Source organism: Capra hircus, chromosome 12 (genome assembly GCF_001704415.2).
Source record: "Capra hircus breed San Clemente chromosome 12, ASM170441v1, whole genome shotgun sequence".
Lineage (NCBI taxonomy): Eukaryota > Metazoa > Chordata > Mammalia > Artiodactyla > Bovidae > Capra > Capra hircus.
In genome coordinates, this window is record NC_030819.1 from 15523275 (window position 1) to 15543445 (window position 20171).

The 20171-nt window shown below is 40.0% G+C and overlaps 1 protein-coding gene across 1 annotated transcript in view; it reads right to left on the minus strand.

Moving 5' to 3' along the window:
* LOC102180841 (multidrug resistance-associated protein 4-like) overlaps window positions 1–20171 on the minus strand; it is a 169069-nt gene that overhangs the window by 36117 nt on the left and 112781 nt on the right. The window contains exons 24-26 of the mRNA XM_018056301.1: window positions 14497–14597; window positions 13228–13416; window positions 4447–4602 (exon numbers count right to left, since the gene is read on the minus strand). Of these exons, the coding sequence (XP_017911790.1) occupies window positions 4447–4602; window positions 13228–13416; window positions 14497–14597 (446 nt within the window). The remainder of the gene's footprint in view (window positions 1–4446; window positions 4603–13227; window positions 13417–14496; window positions 14598–20171) is intronic.

Genomic DNA, 20171 nt, shown 5'->3' on the forward strand with positions numbered 1-20171 from the left:
ACCACAGTTCAAAAGCATTAATTCTTCAGTGCTCAGCTTTCTTCATAGTCCAACTCTCACATCCATACATGGCTACTGGAAAAAACCATAGCCTTGACTAGACGGACCTTTGTTGACAAAGTAATGTCTTTGCTTTTTAATACGCTGTCTGCTGCTGCTGCTAAGTCACTTCAGTCGTGTCCGACTCTGTGTGACCCCATAGACGGCAGCCCACCAGGCTCCCCTGTCCCTGGGATTCTCAAGGCAAGAACACTGGAGTGGGTTGCTATTTCCTTCTCCAATGCATGAAAGTGAAAAGTGAAAATTGAAAGGGAAATCGCTCAGTCGTGTCTGACTCTTCACGACCCCATGGACTACAGCCTACCAGGCTCCTCTGTCCATGGGATTTTCCAGGCAAGAGTACTGGAGTGGGGTGCCATCGCCTTCTCCGAATATGCTGTCTAGGTTGGTCATAACTTTTCTTTCAAGGAGTAAGTGTCTTTTAATTTCATGGCTGCAGTCACTATCTGCAGTGATTTTGGAGCCCCCCAAAATAAAGCCTGACACTGTTTCCACGGTTTCTCCATCTATTTGCCATGAAGTGAAGATTCCACAAATGTTAGGAATTATTATTAATACTTGTGTAACTTGTCAGAGCCTAAAACAAGCACTAGAGGAACAGAAATGAGAGATTCAGGCTCTGTCCTCCAGGAGAGGATAAAAATAGTCAAGAATGTGGGGAGAGCTGAGAAAAAAAAAATGCCAGAGGTCTTCATGATGGACTGGAAAGTATGAGTGTATATTTGGTGGTCAGGAAAAAAGGTGGTGGGAGGGGAGCCAGAAATCAAAATACAAAAAAAAAAAAAAAAAAAGCCCAATATTTTCTCTTCCTGCTCTTGGTAGAAATCATTAGATATATTACTCTGTTATGCTTTTCCACTAAATGCCTACTGTGGTTTTTTGTTTATTTGGTTTGGTTTGGTTTGTGCTTTACTCTTTGGCTCAGATGGTAAAGAATCTGCGTGCGATGCGGGAGACCAAGGTTCATTCCCTAGGTCCGGAAAATCCTTTGGAAAAGGAAATAACTACCCACTCCAGTATTTTTGCCTGGAGAATTCCAGGGACAGAGGAGCCTTGCAGGCTACAGTCCCTAGGGTCACTAAGAGTCAGACACAACTGAACAACTAACACTCTTTAAATTTATATAAACAATGTGGTTTATATCATAAACAATAAATATAAAGAAAATCACCAGGGACCATGACAAAATAAACAGAAATTAAAGAGCAAAGTCATTTCAGAACATGTTACTCTTTTTACTTATGTAGAATAATACCCAAAAGGCCAGTGCCCTTATCTATAGGAATAGCAATAGTTATTACTGACTGAGCTTTCCCAAAAACCAAGCATGGACCACAGATGTTTCCTCACCAGTTACATCTTCACAAAAAATTTGTGCAGCAGTAATTTGCAGACCTAGTTTAAGGATGGGGACACTGAAACTTGAAAGCCCAGTGACTTCATCAAAGTCCCATAGCTGTGTGAGGCAGAGCAAGAATAAAACTGTGGGTCACACTGACACTTGGTCTACACTCTTAAACATTCTACCCTTGGCTGCCTCCTGAATGATTTCCTGGGAACTTTTACACATTGACAGTTCTCTCCAGATTCTCTGTCTTTAAGCAATCAACATTGCACCTTGGAGACAAATGGATATAAAGTGGAAAAATAAATATTTGCTGATCATTAATGACATGGATAGAAAGTTTAGCACTGTTTTATAAGCACGTTCTCTGGAGTGTGTATATAAGTGAAAGTGAAATCAGTCATGTCCGATTCGGACTGTAGCCCTACAGGCTCCTCTGTCCATGGAATACTCCAAGTAAGAATACTAGAGTGAGAAGCCATTTCCTTTTTCAGGGGATCTTACTGACCCAGGGATTGAACCCGGGTCTCCTGAATTGCAGGCAGATTCTTTACTGTCTGAGCCACCAGGGATGCCCAAACTTATGGAACAGAAGCAAAACTTGGTGATGAGGGATATTTAGTCTTTGCTCAGATGTGTTTCCAAATAGTACCTGCAGAGCCAAGAACCATCTACCATGACTTCTTTATTTATAGAGTTATTTTATGTATACAGCCACACAACCTTTTCCATTAAAACTCATGTGGAGCACGTTTCTAAATATTTTCATCCAATGAAACAAAAGGATTTTACAGACACATCCATTATTTCTGCAAACTAATCTCATTTGGCCCATTCTAAAATAGAAAACTTGGTAATCTAAGCTCATTTATTTTCTATTCTAACAACTAAGTTATGAATCTAATAGCCAGTGGGAGTCTTTAAATACAGGCATTTTACATGCTAAAAAGTTCTTTCCACTTTTCCTGAAAAGAATAACTGAAAAAAAAATTTTAATTGTGGTAAAATGTTAACAAACAGTAAATTTACTAGCATAACCATTTTTAAGTACACAGTTCAGTGGTATTAAATACCTTCACAATGTTGTGAATCTGGATCACCACCATCCAGTCACAGAATTCCTTTCATCTTGCAAAACTGAAACTCTGTACCCATTAAACAACAACTCCCCATTCCTTGCTCCTGGCAGCTCATGGCAACCATCACTCTACTTCCCATCTCCATGAACTGACTACTCTAGGTACTTCATATTGGTAGAATCATATACTATTTGTCATTTGTGACTGGCCTATTTCCTTAGCACAATGTCCTCAAGGTCCACTTGTGTTGTAGCATGTGTCAGAATTTCCTTTTTTAAGGCTGAATAGTACTCATGGTATGTATATGTACTAGATTTTGCTTATCCATTCATCTGTCAATGGACACTTGGGTCCCTCTACCTTTGGGCTATTAAGAATAATTCTGCTATGAATGTGCATCTCTTTAAGACTTCTTCAAGTATCTCTTCAAGACCTTTCTTTCAATTCTTTTGGGCTGAAATCCTAAAGGAGAATTGCTGGATCATATGATAATTCTATTTTTAAATCTTTTGAGCTATCACCAATTTGCTTTCCACAGTAGCTCTACCATTCTACATTCCTATCAGCAATGAACAGGAATTTAATTTCTCTACACCCTAACAACACTTGTGTGTTTTTTTTCTTTTTTGATAGTAGACATCTTAAGGGGTGTGAGGTGCAATCTCACTGTAGTCTGAAAAGAATATCTTGATTTCAAAAGTACTTATACTAATTCCAGATATTTTAGAGGATGGGGTAGATAGTAACACTACTAAGTACTAAGGTACTCAGTCATAAGACTCAAATCCACACTCTCCTTCCCTTTGGGTATCATGTTCTATATGCTTCCTAATAAACAGGCATTTCAGAGCTCATTATACCCACATTCCAGAAAACACATCTGCTTGGTTCTTTTTTCTCCTCTCCTGTCTTTCTCATCTCCTCTGCTGTCTGTGTTTTCCTGAACTTCCCTTGATGATTGCACAGTTTAAAAAAAAAAAAAAAAAAGCTCAAAACAAAAATTGGCAAATCTGTCAAAGCAAAGGGCAAAATGGAAGATGAGGACACAAGGCCTATGTTGCCCTTGGCTATGTACCTGGAGGACAATAATTGCTCGTAAATACTCATGGAATTGTGCTGAGGGGATGAACTACAAGGAAAGACCGGCACTTCTATTTTGCATATAATCCAGTCTCCAGAACAATCTCTGAAAGTCATACTTCTTTAAGAAACAGAAGAAAAGAAAACAGAGCCCAGGAAGAGATGGCCAATTCAATGCTCCACCCTCACAGCAATCTATGTATTGGGTCTATGTGAAACACTTCACACTCACTCCCCTATTTTGTCCTCACAACAGCTCCAGGGGTTTGTATTGCTAGCTGCCTTGTAAGAGAGAAAACTGAGGTGCAGAGGCATGGAATTCTGAATTCCATATTCTTCCTTACTTTTCTGTACTGACTCTCTCGTGAAAGTTACTTATTAATAGTCAAACTGTAAAAGTATCCCCAAAGCATCTGTATGCCCTGAAATTCTCAAAGCCTCACAGTTTTACAAAACACCCTCCAGGGAGATAGTAACCTTTGAAAAGATAGCCTCGTTTCCACAGCAAAATTCCACCTGTAAGACACTTAAAATTCGTGTTTCCCTATAGGAATCTCTCCAGCGCTAAACAAACCATTTATCCTTTTGTTCTCAGAATTGTGTGGTTATCCATGAATGAAACTGTGGAACCTGAGGAAGTCTAAGTCCAGAAATCTATCTCAGTAAGTTATTAAATCACATGCAAACAAAACTAATGAATGAACAAAGAAACAAAACCTGGTGTCTGATGAAAGTGTCTGTTGAAAATACCTGCTTCTAAAAATAAGCTCTATTGAGGGTGAAAAGGATTAATCATTTCATGTAATTTAAAAAAAAAATCAAAAACAAGCAAACCTCGGTGCCTTATAAAAAGAAAATGTGAGAATGTTCCAATGTGCATACCTGAGGTGCAACTGACATTTCCTTCCGTAAACGGTTAAGTCCGACATTGGCTGTCAAGAGCCCATCAATCCAAATGTCACCTTCAGGTTCTGACAATCTAAAAAGTGCAGTGATGAGGGAACTTTTTCCAGCTCCTGTTCTTCCCACAATGCCAAGCTGTAAAGAGATCCAGGAGAGATTAATAATTAACATGGTACAACAAACCTGGGAGAAATCCTGATTGCTGATGATGAATTTTACAAGTTCTATACAAACAGCAGTATATAAGTTTCTCAGCCATGGCACTGTTGACATTAAGGGCCAGATAATTCCTTGTTGAGGGATGGGGGGGCTATCCTGTTATGTTGTAGGATGTTTGTAGTAACCATGAATTCTAGCCATTAGATTCCAGAAGCACCCTCCAAATTGTGGCAATCAAAAATTTGACATTGACAACTGTTCCCTGGTTGAGACACCCACAAGTTCCAAGAAGTTAAAGATGACAATCTGCAGGCAGTGAAAATCCAGCAATCTCCTAAATGGTCCAAAAGAAGTCAGCTTTTAAATTAGCTTTATTCCTACTACCTGAGTGATTTCACCTTGAGAATTATGTAGCTAACTTTATAGAGAGGTCAACAAGTCCAGTCAGAAGTATTATACATAAACAAGTACTCACTTTCTCAGGGTTTTATTATTTAAGAGGAATTATTCTTTGGTAGAAAAACTATATCACTTCCTGATATTAAATATCTTAATTATAATCTATCTTGAAAGGAAACATCTTAAAATTATAAAATGCAGATCTCAGTGTCTTAAAAGACAGTGGCTAGTAGACAAAATGCACGTAATGAGATCAATGTCAACACAAACAACATTTGCTATTTATATGGAACATTTCATCAGAGCACTTTCAGAAGACATTAACAAATTAATATTTACAATTGTACTTTGGAAAGATACATGTCAAGTGTTATACTAGTCATTAAAACCAAAGCAGAGAGGAATTAAGTGCACCAACAATAAGACTGGGGCTTTCCTGGTGGCTTAATGGTAAAGAATCCACCAGCCAGTGCAGAAGACTCAGATTCGATCCCTGGGTCAGAAAGATCCCCTGGAGAAGGGAATGGCAACCCACCCCAGTACTCTTGCCTGGAGATTTCAATGGACAGAGGAGCCCTAGCGGGCTACAGTGCATGGGATCACAAAGAGTCGGACACGACTTAGCAACTATACAACAACAAGTACAACAATAATATTAAAGAAATAAATTTATATCAAAAAAAGAATCAATATAACAGGTAAAATCCTGGTAAGGAACAAAACTGCATTCAAATATGTATGCCGAAATTGGCCTTTTGCTACCAATGAGCTTGCCCAACTGCAAATTCCCTTAAGGAAGCTTCCCAAGAAATGATTTCATTTCTATTTAGAAATCTGGAAATGCTGCTGTTGCTGCTGCTGGTAAGCTGTTTCAGTCATGTCCAACTCTGAGAGACACCATAGGTAGCAGCCCACCAGGCTCCTCCCTCCATGGGATTTTCCAGGCAAGAGTACTGGAGTGGGTTGCCATTGCCTTCTCCGATCTGGAATTGATGAGGCTGTAAAGGCATGCTTTCCATCATTTTTAAATTAATTCAGCCAAAACTTAAAACTCATGGCTTTAAACAGAAAAACTAAATCTTTCTGAGTACTGTAATCAGAATGCTGGGAACTTTTCATACTTTATCATCATTTGAATAACTCTAAAATTTCAAAACTTAGCCTGTAAAATCAATCATGACATTTCAAAAAAGAACTTATCTTTATAAAGATTAAATGTAAGAAAAGTGTTTTAGCTAATCTTATCTTACAAAGATAACACAATGTCTATAAAACATTTTGTACTTTATGTTAAGCCCTAATTTATATAATATGGGTGGGCCATTCTCCGCACATAGGTAGATTGTAGTATGTATATATGTGGTTCCTATGTTCTGTGTCGTGGTTGGATGGCATCACCGTCTCGATGGACATGAGTTTAAGTAAGCTCCGGGAATTGGTGATGGACAGGGAAGACTGATGTGCTGCACTCCATGAGGTCAGAAAGAGCCAGACATGACTGACTGACTGAACTGAACTGAACTGAACTGATGTTCTGTGTATAGGCACGCCTCAAAGATATTTTGGATTTGGTTTCAGGCCACCTCATTAATAGGGGTTTTCCAGGTGGCATAACAGTAAAGAAACCAGCTGCCAATGCACGAAATGCAGATTTGATCCCTGGGTTAGGAAGATTCCTGGAGAAGGAAATGGCAACCCTGTCCAGTTTCCTGACGGAGAAGTCCCATGGACAGAGGAGCCTGGTGGGCTACAGTCCACAGGGAAGCAAAGAGTCAGACATGATCACGCGACTGAGCACACACACACACCTAAATAACATGAATATCACATAAAAAAGGAAGTTATATGAACTTTTTTGTTTCTCTTTGCAAATAAAAGATATGTTTAGGAGCTTCCCTGGTGGCTCAGTGCTAAAGAATCCATCTATCAATGCAGGGGACACAGGTTCGATCCCTGATGCAGGAAGAACCCACATGATGCAAAGCAACTAAGCCCATATACCACAGTGACTGAAGCCTACGTGTCCTAAAGTCAGGGAGACAATACAAGAGAAGCCTCTGCCATGAGAAGGCTGTGCACTGCAACTGGAAAATAGCCCCTGCTCACTGCAACTAGAGAAAAAGCCTGAGCAGCAGCAAAGAACCAGTATAGCCAAAAATAAATAAAATTATTTTTTTAAAGTTATGTTTCTACTATATTGTAGTCTACTAAGTACACAATAGCATTATGTATATAAAAAATGTTCATACCTTAATTTTCAAATAATTTATTTCTAAAAGAATGCTAACCATCATCTAAGGCTTTATCGGTAGTAAAATTTAAGTGAAAGAGATAGCTTAAAACTAAATATTTAAAAACTAAGATCATGTCATCCAGCCCCATTCAGCTCAGTTCGGTCACTCAGTCATGTCTGACTGTTTGCAACCACATGGACCTCAGCACACCAGGCTTCCATGTCCATCAACAACTCCTGGACCTTGCTGAAACTCATATCCATTGAGTTGGTGATGCCAACCAACCATCTCATCCTCTGTCATCCTCTTCTCCTCCTGCCTTCAATCTTTCCCACCATCAGGGTCTTTTCAAATGAGTCAGTTCTGAGCATCAGGTGGCCAAAGTACTGGGGTTTCAGCTTCAACATCAGTCCATCCAGTGAATATTCAGGACTGACCTCCTTTAGGATTTAGCGGTTGGATCTCCTTGCAGTCCAAGGGACTCTCAAGAGTCTTATCCAACACCACAGTTCAAAAGCATCAATTCTTCAGCACTCAGTGTTCTTTATAGTTCAACTCTCATATCCATACATGACTACTGAAAAAGTCATAGCCTTGAATAGACAGACCTTTGTTGACAAAGGTCTCTGCTTTCTAATATGCTGTCTAGGTTGATCATAGCTTTTCTTCCAAACAGTAAGCCTCTTTTAATTTCATGGCTGCAGTCACCATCTGCAGTGATTTTGGAGCCCAAGAAAATAAGTCTGTCACTGTTCATTGTTTCCCCAACTATTTGCCATGAAGTGATGGGACCAGGTCTCATGTTCTTTTGTTTTCCTGAATGTTGAGTTTTAAGCCACATTTTTCACTCTCCTCTTACACTTTCATCAAGAAGCTCTTTTGTTCTTCTTTGCTTTATGCTATAAGGGTGGAGTCATCTGCATATCTGAGGTTACTGATATTTCTCCCAGCAATCTTGATTCCAGCTTGTACTTCATCCAGCCCAGCATTCCCCACATGATATACTCTGCATATAACTTAAACACAAAGGGTGACAATACACAGCCTTGACATACTCCTTTCCCTATTTGGAACCAGTCTGTTGTTCTATGTCCAGTTCTAACTGTAATGCTCTTGACCTGCATACAGATTTCTCAGGAGGCAGGTCAGGTGGTCTGGTATTGCCATCTCTTTAAGAAATTTCCAGTTTGTTGTGATCCACACAGTCAAAGTCTTTGGCATAGTCAATAAAGCAGAAGTAGTTGTTTTTCTGGAACTCTCTTACTTTTTAGATGATCCAACGGATATTGGCAGTTTGATCTCTGGTTCCTCTGCCTTTTCAAAATCCAGCTTGAACATATGGAAGTTCTGGGTTCACGTACTGTTGAAGCCTGGCTTGGAGAATTTTGAGCATTACTTTTCTAGTGTGTGAGATGAGTGTAATTATGTGGTAGTTTGAGCATTCTTTGGCATTGCCTTTCTTTGGGATTGGAATGAAAACTGACCTTTTCCAGTCTTGTGGCCACTTCCTGAGTAACCACCGAAGCCTAGGGTGCTATTTACCTCATTTTGAGTCTTATTTTTACTGGCTATTTATTCCATGAATTCAAATCCTGTTTGTATCCACTACATTTTCCCCTATACTCTAACTCCCATGAAGTGAGGCAACAGACGCAATGACAAAAAGAGAATAAAGCCCCACTTCTGCTAGGCTGGGCTTCCCTTGTGACTCAGATGGTAAAGAATCTGCCTGCAATGCAGGAGACCCACATTTAATCCCTGGGTTGAGAAGATCCCCTAGAGAAGAAAATGGCAACCCACTCCAGTATCCTTACCTGGATAATTCCAGGGACAGAGGAGACTGGCGGGCTAAAGTCCATGAGGTCACAAAGAGTCAGACACGACTGAGTAACTTCCATTTTTCTGCTAGGCTGGTTCACTCCCATGTTCCCCCACCCAAAAGCAGCCTCTCTCAGCCAAATCCAAAACAAAAGGGCTGTCTTAGAGTAACAGGGGCTGGGACACGTGAGCAGAGAGGGAACCTGGGATGTGCACAGGTGGAGTGAAATCACTTCATGAATCCACTGCCCAGGTATCATCTTCAAACACAGAAACGAACCTAACAGTGATACTTTGGGTGAATCAAGACACAAATCAAAAGTTAAGCTACTGCAGTTATTAATTCAGTCTCCAAATTCGTTTTGCCCTCATAAAATCATTTTGCCCTTATAAAATCTCAATAATCCTATGATTTCCAGATTTTAAGAAGGAAAAACAAGAATCTATTATGCTCCTACGTTGTACTATAGAGTTTCTTAGATAATTCATATTTCATGTCTTTTTATGTGAAAATTTAAGACAAGTGCAAGTTAACAGAATTATGCTTACAACAAGAAATCTGACAGAAACATTGAGAGTAAGCTAGCATCACCTACAGTGCTCTCAGGGACAGGACTGTGTCAAGAGCTATGGTGAATGTTTTCCTGACACAGCAGTTCATCTTCTTGACCTACAATGGAACTGGAAATAAGTAGGAGGGAGCTTTTGCAATTTGAAAAACTGAAGCTGCTACCTGGGTATCATTTGGTTAATAAGTGGAATATTTATTTTCATGTTTCAAGAGTTTCATTCATTAAATTCAGTTCAGTTCAGTTCAGCCGCTCAGTCGTGTCCAACTCTTTGCGACCCCATGAATTACAGCACGCCAGGCCTCCCTGTCCATCACCAAATCCCGGAGTTCACTCAGACTCATGTCCATCAGGTCAGTGATGCCATCCAGCCATCTCATCCTCTGTCATCCCCTTCTCCTGCCCTCAATCCCTCATAGCATCAGAGTCTTTTTCAATGAGTCAAACTCTTTGCATGCGGTGGCCAAAGTACTGGAGTTTCAGCTTTAGCATCATTCCTTCCAAAGAACATCCGGGACTGATCTCCTTTAGAATGGACTGGTTGGATCTCCTTGCAGTCCAAGGGACTCTCAAGAGTCTTCTCCAACACCACAGTTCAAAAGCATCAATTCTTCAGTGCTCAGCTTTCTTCACAGTTCAACTCTCACATCCATACATGACCACAGGAAAAACCATATAGCCTTGACTAGACGGACCTTTGTTGGCAAAGTAATATCTCTGATTTTGAATATGCTATCTAGGTTTGTCATAACTTTTCTTCCACGGAGTAAGTGTCCTTTAATTTCATGGCTGCAGTCACCATCTGCAGTGGTGTTGGAGCCCCAAAAAATAAAGTCTGACACTGTTTCCACTGTTTCCCCATCTATTTCCCATGAAGTGATGGGACCAGATGACATGATCTTCGTTTTCTGAATGTTGACCTTTAAGCCAACTTTCTCACTCTCCTCTTTCACTTTCATCAAGAGGCTTTTTAGCTCCTCTTCACTTTCTTCCATAAGGGTGGTGTTATCTGCATGTCTGAAGTTATTGATATTTCTCCCGGCAATCTTGATTCCAGCTTGTGTTTCTTCCAGTCCAGCGATTCTCATGATGTACTCTGCATAGAAGTTAAATAAGCAGGGTGACAATATAGAGCCTTGACGTACTCCGATTCTCATGATGTACTCTGCATAGAAGTTAAATAAGCAGGGTGACAATATAGAGCCTTGACGTACTCCGATTCTCATGATGTACTCTGCATAGAAGTTAAATAAGCAGGGTGACAATATAGAGCCTTGACGTACTCCTTTTCCTATTTGGAATCAGTCTGTTGTTCCACGCCCAGTTCTAACTGTTGCTTCCTGACCTGCATACAGATTTCTCAGAAGGCAGGTCAGGTGGTCTGTTATTCTCATCTCTTTCAGAATTTTCCACAGTTTATTGTGATCCACACAGTCAAAGGCTTTGGCATAGTCAATAAACCAGAAATAGATGTCTTTCTGGAACTCTCTTGCTTTTTCGATGATCCAGCAGATGGCAGTTTGATCTCTGGTTCCTCTGCCTTTTCTAAAACCAGCTTGAACATCTGGAAGTTCACGGTTCACATATTGCTGACGCCTGCCTTGGAGAATTTTGAGCATTACTTTACTAGCGTGTGAGATGAGTGCAATTGTGAGGTAGTTTGAGCATTCTTTGGCATTGCCTTTCTTTGGGATTGGAATGAAAACTGACCTTTTCCTATACATTAAATTACATACATTAAGCTATAGTCCACTAGTTAGGACTGTGGTAGAAAGAGTTTTAAAGAGCAGTTCTTTTTTCACTTGTTCCCTCAGCTGTCATGTGTATGCTTTGGTTCCTGGTTGCTAGTAACCTGTGTGTTACTCACTCACCCTCACAGCCAGCAGTCCCTCAGCACCCTCTGTGTGCCCTGCAGAAAGCCACTTTCTGGGGAACAGAAATGAAAGTGAGGTGCTCCTTGATTTTAAAAAGCCTCGAGGTACTGTGAGATACAGACCCCAAACTACAAAGCAAGCCATAGGTGCTATCTTTCATTTTAATTATGATAAAATTCACATAACATAAAATTTAACTACTTAACCATTTTTAAGTGGACAGTTTGGTGTTCAGTACATTCACATTATTGTGCAACCAAGCTCCAGAATTTTTTTTTTTGCCTCATAAAACTGAAATTCTTACCCATTAAACAAGCAACTCCTGTTCCCCTTCCCCCAGTCCCTGGAGACCACCATCCTACTTCCTGTCTTCTTGAATTTGACTACTCTAGGAATCTCACATAAGTGGAATCAGAGTATTCATTCCTTTTGTGTCTGGCTTATTTCATTTAACAAGATGTCGTCAAGGTTTATCCACAGGTCAGAATTTTCTTCCTTTTTAACACTGAATAATATTTTAGTAAGGATTTAGTTGCTTCTAAGTTCTGGCTGCTATGAACACAGATGTCCTGTAAATGTTACCTTAATATATATAAGGCACTGAGGATGAATTGAGGGCCTCGCAGAGGCAGATACTTTAGTCAATCAGAAAATTAGGAGACTTTTACCAACCCAATGACGAGGGGAAGGTTCTCTGAGATAGAGCGGCAGCATGCACACTGGAAGTGGGAGGAGGTGGTGCTTTGGGAGAACCCACATACAACCCGCATGCAGCAGTGTGCATAAGTCAGGACATACACTGGCTGGAGAGGTAGGTGGGGGAGAGCCTCCTATCACCTTATCTGTTCTGGTTTCATCTCATCTTCAAGACTCTCCTCTGGCCCAGGCCAAGGGCCTCAAGCTAATTCGAAAGGAACATCACCAGAATATATGGATGCTGGCAGGACCATATCACAAGCCTCTCTGCTGCCTTCCATGTGCATCTTCCCCTGTTCCATTCAATTTGCTTTCAGAGACTTTGAGTGAGTCTCTGGGCCCTGCCTCTATGGGGGGCTCTGGTTCCTCACTACTGACTGATCATGATTCTGGGCTCTTCTCTGGTGACTACAGGCTCACCCCACAGCTCCTGTGGGAGTGGTCCTAGGGCTGCACTATGTTTCCAGAAGCAACTCGCCCAGGCCAGTAAGGGTCAGATCTGTACTAAAGAAAGGAGCAGTCTCTCAGGGGAGGGAGAGGGGATGGCAGCCAAGTATGGGTGAGTAGAAGAAAAGTCTATGGAAAGAGGCAAGGGACAGAGGAGGAGGTTACAACCAGAGGACACCATGGTAGAAGGAGGAGATTTCAGACATACAAAGATGAAAGGATGGAAAGAAAGGTGATATTAGAAAGTTAGAGACAGGGAGCCAGGCTGGTTCCCAGACTTTGAATATAAAAATCAGGTGAAACATGTAGTGTCCTGGGTCAGGTTAAGTTCTAGCTCTGGCCCAGGGCCAATACTCACCATGAGGGAGCTCACAATACAGGGAAAGAAATGGTGGGATCCCCATTCCATGGTCAGTTTCCAAGAAAAATTCACCTGCAATGTCATTGATCTAATCTGCCTTCGCAGAGGAATGAAGAGTCCCCATGACACAACAAGGAATCTAAGAACAAACACAGTGCTAAATCTTTAGCTAGATTTTAAAGAGGCAAATGGCTTAAACAAACCTTTTCTCTTGAACCAATGTGTGCTCTCAGGTCCTTCAATATCAGAGGCCCCTGTGAGTTGTACCTGAAGTTAACGTTATCAAAGACAATCCTCCCTTCATGGGGCCAGGATGGTGGCACATACACATGTCCCCAGGGCACTTCTTTCTTGAGGTCTGTATATTCAATAACTCTTTCTACTGAAATCATCTGAAACACATATGACATCACATCAGTTAGTCTCAGAGGGTCTTGTTTATGGATATTCAGAGACTATAAATGAAATGCTCTGCTTTTATATATTTATATCTACTTTTACATGGTTAAGAATATCTCAGGCCTTAATACCACAAAGGATAGAAGTAGGAGTTTGATATATAGTCTTTGATGATTTACAGAGTTGTTCATCATCTTGTAACACTTTGACTTACAGCTATTTTCAACATGATATTAAAACTGAAAGAATTATAAAAATGAATAGTAAGACTTTATTGATCCACTTTTCATACTTGAATAAAAAAAAGAGAACTTTGTCACAGAAAATAATATTTATAGACACCAATCAGTAATGGATGGCTACAGAAGGGCCACAAGTTATAGATAAGAGAACTGGATGGTCATCAAACCTCAATTTAATTATTAGTCACTTTCTCCTTTATTAGAATAGAGAAATGGAAAGATTTCATTTCTATTGTTTTCCTGACTTTAGGAGAAGGTGCAAATATTTGAAAAGTGTATAATTTGCATACTGACTAAGGCATCTTAAGCAACCATACTTCCACACTTCTGAGAGTACATTCTGAGAGGGAGCTTATACTACCAGAAAGAAGGGCTGCCAGCAAATTCAGGTGTTCAACACACACAAGAATAAATGATAAAATGGAATAAGGGTGGTGGGGGAACATATTAATTAAATAAACCTCAAAATACTGATTTTTTTTTTTTTTTTACCAAAAATGAGGAATTACCCATTAAGAAACAAATAGGCAAGCTGCTAAGAAATTAGCTTATATTCTCTCTAGGATTTCAGAACCTCCCTCCTATAGAGACATTTATTATACTCGAGAACAGTTTGTGATACATATAAAACCTTCTGACATGCATACATAAGACTGAGAAAAGATGCATATATTTTATTTTACATTAACTTTAAGCAGATGGAGGAGAATGTAAAAAAACTTTGCTAACTACGATGTTAAAATAATAGCTTTCTATTTCACATAAGAATTGCTTTTATGCCATTTAATAGCAAGGAGACTTGAAAAGGCTAAAAACAAAGATAAACATCACCATATTCTCAACTTTAGCACTTTGCCTGACACACAACTGGAACATCCCCGTGAGTGTGATGGTGAGAGACAGGACCAGGCCAACCTGCCCGGGATCTAAAGCTAAATGAGGAAGAAAAGAAATAAAGTCAGTGTCCTTCTCAATCCCTTACACAGTTCCTTCTGTCACTTTATGAATAAGACTCCTTTATTTTCATGGTTTTTATTGTAGTATAGTTGAATTACAAAGTTGTGTTAGTTTCAGGTGTACAGTAAAGTGAATTAACCATACATATACATATAATCTGGCTTCCCTGGTAGCTCAACTGGTAAAGCATCCACCTGCAATGTAGGAGACTCCATTTCCTCAGTCAGGAAGATCCCTTGGAGAAGGGATAGGCTACCCACTACAGTATTCTAGGGTTTCCTTGGTGTCCCAGAGAGTAAAGACTCTGTCTTTAATATGGGAGACCTGGATTCATCCCTGGGTTGGGAAGACCTCCTAGGGGAGGGCATGGCAATTCACTCCAGTATTCTTGCCTGAAAAATCTCCATGGACAGAGGAACCTGATGGGCTACAATCCATGGGGTCACAAAGAGTCAGATATGACTGAGTGACTAAGAACAGCACAACATACATATAATCCACTCTTTTTAAAGTATTTGCCCATATATGTCATTACCGAGTATTTAAACAGAGTTCCCTGTGCTAGAATACAGTAGGTCCTTTTTAGTTATCTATTTTATATAGTAGTCAGAAGACTCCTTTATTATATTTAAATCCTTTGCCTGTAATGATAGTATTACTCATAATATTACTTCTGTTGATTGAGACCATAATACAGTAAAAACAACAACATTATGAGGGACTTCTCTGGTGGTCCAATAGCTAAGAATCTGAGCTCCCAATGCAGGGGGCCTGGGTTCAATCCCTGGACAGGGAACTAGACTCCACGTGCCACAACTAAGAGTTCACATGCTGCAACTAAAGTCCTGCATGTCACAACTAAGATTGAAGATCCCATGTGCTCCAACTAAGACCAAGTACAGCCAAATAAATAAGTAAATTTTTCTAAAATGTTATGAATTTAGAAAGAATTAACAAGGTTGTTTTTCAGTTGCTCAGTCATGTCTGAATAAGTGTGACCCCATGGACAGCAGCACTCCAGACTTCCCTGTCCATCACCAACTCCCAGAGGTTCCCCAAACTCATGTCCATTGAGTCGGTGATGCCATCCAATCATCTCATCCTTTGTTGTCCTCTTCTCCTCCCACCTTCAGTCGTTTCCAGCACCAAGATCTTTTCTAATGAGTCAGCTCTTTGCATCAGGTGGCCAAAGTACTGGAGTTTCAGCTTTAGCATCAGGTCTTTGATTTCCTTTAGGACTGACTGGTTTGATCTCCTTGCAGTGCCAGGGACTCTCAAGAGTCTTCTCCAACACTGTAGTTCAAAAGCATCAATGCTTTGGTGCTCAGCATTCTTTACGGTCCAACTCGTACATCCATACATGCCTACTGGAAAAACCATAGCTTCGACTAGATAGACCTTGGTCACAGAAGTAATGTCTCTGCTTTTTAATATGCTGTCTAGGTTGGTTATAAATTTTCTTCTAAGGAACTGCTGCTGCTGCTGCTAAGTCACCTCAGTTGTGTCCGACTGTGCGATCCCATAGACGGTAGTCCACCAGGCTCCCCCATCCCTGGGATTCTCCAGGCAAGAACACTGGAGTGGGTTTTCTTCCAAGGAGCAAAAGTCTTTTAATTTCATGGCTGCAGTCACCATCTACATTGATTTTAGAGCTCAGGAAAATAAAGTCTGTCTGTTTCCATTGTTTCCTCATCTATTTGCCATGAAATAATGGGACAGAATGCCATTATCTTAATTTTCTGAATGTTGAGTTGTAAGCCAGCTTTTTCATTCTCCTCTTTCACTTTCATCAAGAGCCTCTTTAGTTCCTCTTTGCTTTCTGCCATAATGATGGTGTCATCTGCATATCTGAAGTTATTTATATTTCTCCCTGTAATCTTGATTCCAGCTTATGCTTCGCTCATATATTTCGTATGATGTACTCTGCATAAGTTAAATAAGCAGGGGGACAATGTACAGCCTTGATGTACTCCTTTCCCAATTTTTAACCAGTCTATTGTTTCATGTCCACTTCTAACCGTTGCTTCTTGACCTGCATACATGTTTCACAGGAGTCAGGTAAGGTGGTGTGGTATTCCCATCTCTTTAAGAATTTTCCACAGTTTGTTGTGATCCACTCAGTCAAAGGCTTTAATGTAGTCAATGAAGCAGAAGTAGATTTTTTTTCTGGAATTCTCTTGCTTTGTCTGTGATCCAACAGATATTGGCAATTTGATCTCTGATTCCTCTGCCTTTTCTAAATACAGTTTGAACATCTGGAATTTCTCAGTTCACATTCTGTTGAAGCCTAGTTGGAGAATCTTGAGTATTACTTTGCTAGTGTGTGAAATGAATGCAACTGTGTGGTACTTTAAACATTGTTTTGATTTGAAATGAAAGCTGACCTTTTCCAGTCCTATGTCCACTGCTGAGTTTCCCAAATTTGCTGACATATTGAATGCAGCACTTTCACAGCATGATCTTTTAGGATTTGAAATAGCTCAGCTGGAATTCCATTACTCCCACTAGCTTTGTTCATAGTGATACTTCCTAAGGCCCACTTGACTTCACACTCCTGGATGTCTGGCTCTAGATGAGTGATCACATCATTGTGGTTACCTGGGTTATGAAGATCTATTTGTATAGTTCTACTGTGTATTCTTGCCACCTCTTCTTAATATCTTCTGCTTCTGTTAGGTCTATACCATTTCTGCCCTTTACTGTGCCCATCTTTGCATGAAATGTTCCCTTGGTGTCTCTAATTTTCTTGAAGAGATGTCTTGTCTTTCCCATTCTGTTGTTTTCCTCTATTTCTTTGCATTAATCACTGAGGAAGGCTTTCTCATCTCTCCTTGCTATTCTTTGGAACTCTGCATTCAGATGAGTATATCTTTCCTTTTCTCTTTTGCCTTTCACTTCTCTTCTCTTCTCAGCTATTTGCAAGGCCTCCTCAGAAAACCATTTTGCCTTGTTGCTTTTCTTTTTCTTGGGGCTGGTCTTGATCACTGCCTCCTGTACAGTGTCACAAACCTCTGTCCATAGTTTTTCAGGCATTCTATCTATCAGATCTAAACCCTTGAATCTGTTTGTCATTTTTACTGTATAATTGTAGGAGATTTGATTTAGGTTATACCTGAATAGCCTAGTGGTTTTCCCTACTTTTTTTTCTATTTAAGAGTGAATTTGGCAATAAGGAGTTCATGATCTGAGCCACAGTCAACTCCCAGTCTTGTTTTTGCTGACCTAAAGTGCATGTCCAATGAGTCAGTGATGCTATCTAACCATCTCATCCTCTGCCACCGTCTTCTTCTCTGGCCTTCAGTCAGGGTCTTTTCAAATGAGTCAGTTCTTTGCATCAGGAGGCCAAAGCATTAGAGTTTCAGCATCAGTACTTCTAATGAATACTCAGGACTTATTTCCTTTAGGATTTACTGGCTTGATCTCCTTAGAGTCCAAGGGACTCTCAAGAGTCTTTTCCAACACCACAGTTCAAAAACATCAGTTCTTCAGCACTCAGCCTTCTTTATGGTCCAACAAGATGAATCAGGCTATGGATACTCCTTAACCTCAATCACCTCACTTTGGGAAACATTAATTAGCTCCCATAGTAGAAAACTATTTTAATCATAATAATTCTAATTGTTCTATTTTTACTGTTTGCTGCCTGCATCTGTAACTGTGTAACTGGATTTGTTTCTAACCGTCTGAAAGCTTTTAGGTTACAAATGGCTTTTAAGGCTCCTACAAGTGCCACAGCCTCCTCCAACCATTACTTGGGGTCCCTGGATGGTATAAGTCAGCTATAATCCAATAAAACTTAAAAAAGAGTTCTGCTGACCACTGCCAAGGACAGGCCCTCTAGTCATCTGTTGCAATCCAAGGAGGCCTGTCCAGATTGCAGGCAATACCAAGCTTCCACTGAGTCAGAGAACTTCGTTGTGTTCTTGTGCACTGGCTTTGGAATTCAAGTAAAGGGCCTTTCATTTCAGGTGAAATTCAACTTGGTATAGTGGACTTAGGCTGGTCTTTGGAGAGAGATCAAGCCCTGAGCCTTTGGAGTGGGAGCACTGACTCCAAGACCCTAGACTACCAGAGAATTAACCCTAGGGAGTATCAAATAGTGAGAACTCACACAAAGGAAACCACTTGAATACAAGACCCAGCATCACTCAATCACCAGTAGCACCCTGTGCAGGATGCCTCATCTAAACAACAAACAAAACAAAAATATAAACCCAATCATAAGCAAGGTGAAAAGACTACTCTCAGCATGGGAGAAAATAATAGCAAATGAAACAACTGACAAAAGATTAATTTCCAAAATATATAAGCAGTTCATACAACCCAATGCCAGAAAAACAAACAATCCAATCAAAAAGTGGGAAAAAGACCTAAACAGACATTTCTTCAAAGAAGACATACAGATGGCTAAGAAACACATGAAAAGATGCTCAACATCACTCATTATTAGAGAAATACAAATCAAAACTACAATGAGATATCGTCTCATACTGGTCAGAATGTCATCATCAAAAAGTCTACAAACAATAAATGCTGAAGAGGGTGTGGAGAAAAGTGAATGTTCTTGCACTGTTGATGGGACTGTAAATTGATACAGCCACTATGGAAGATGGTATGGAGATTCCTTTAAAAACTAGGAATAAAACCACCATATGACACAGCAATCCCACTTCTAGGCATATACCCTAAGGAAACCAAAATTGGAAAAGACACATATATCCCATTATTCTTTGAAGCACTATTTACAATAGCTAGAACATGGAAGCAACCTAGATATCCATCCACAGATGAATGGATAAAGAAGCTGTGGCACATATACACAATGGAATATTACTTAGCCATTAAAAGGAATGCATTTGAGTCAGTTCTAATGAGGTGGAAGAACCTAAAACCTATTATACAGAGTGAAGTGAGTCACAAAGAGAAAGACAAATATCATATTCTAATGCACATATGTGGAATCTAGAAAAATGGTACTGAAGAATTTATTTTCAGGGCAGCAATGGAGAAACAGACATAGAGAATAGACTTATAGACGTGAGGAGAAGGGAGCAGAGGGTGAGATGTATGGACAGAGTAACATGGAAACTTACATTACCATATGTAAAACAGATAGCCAACAGGAATTTGCTGTATGGCTCAGGAAACTCAAACAAGAGCTCTGTATTCACCGGGATGGGTGGGATGGGGAGGGAGATGGGAGGGAGGTTCAAAAGGGAGGGGATATATGTATACCTATGGCTGATTCATGTTGAGGTTTGATAGAAGACAACAAAATTCTGTAAAGCAATTCTCCTTCAATAAAAAATAAATTAAAAAAAAAATTAAAAGAACGGTCAAGTGAATCAAAGCAGCGGCCCAAAGCACCACGGGTCTGCTGAAGCAAGTACTTCATACCTGATCTTTGCTCCTAAAGATTCCAAAACCCCAAAAGAAAAATTCTTTTCTAATTATTTGAAGTATTAATTAAAATGCAAATTACTAAAAAAATGATACATGCACCCAATGTTAATAGAGTATGGAAAAAAGAATCTTTAAAAAAGTGGATA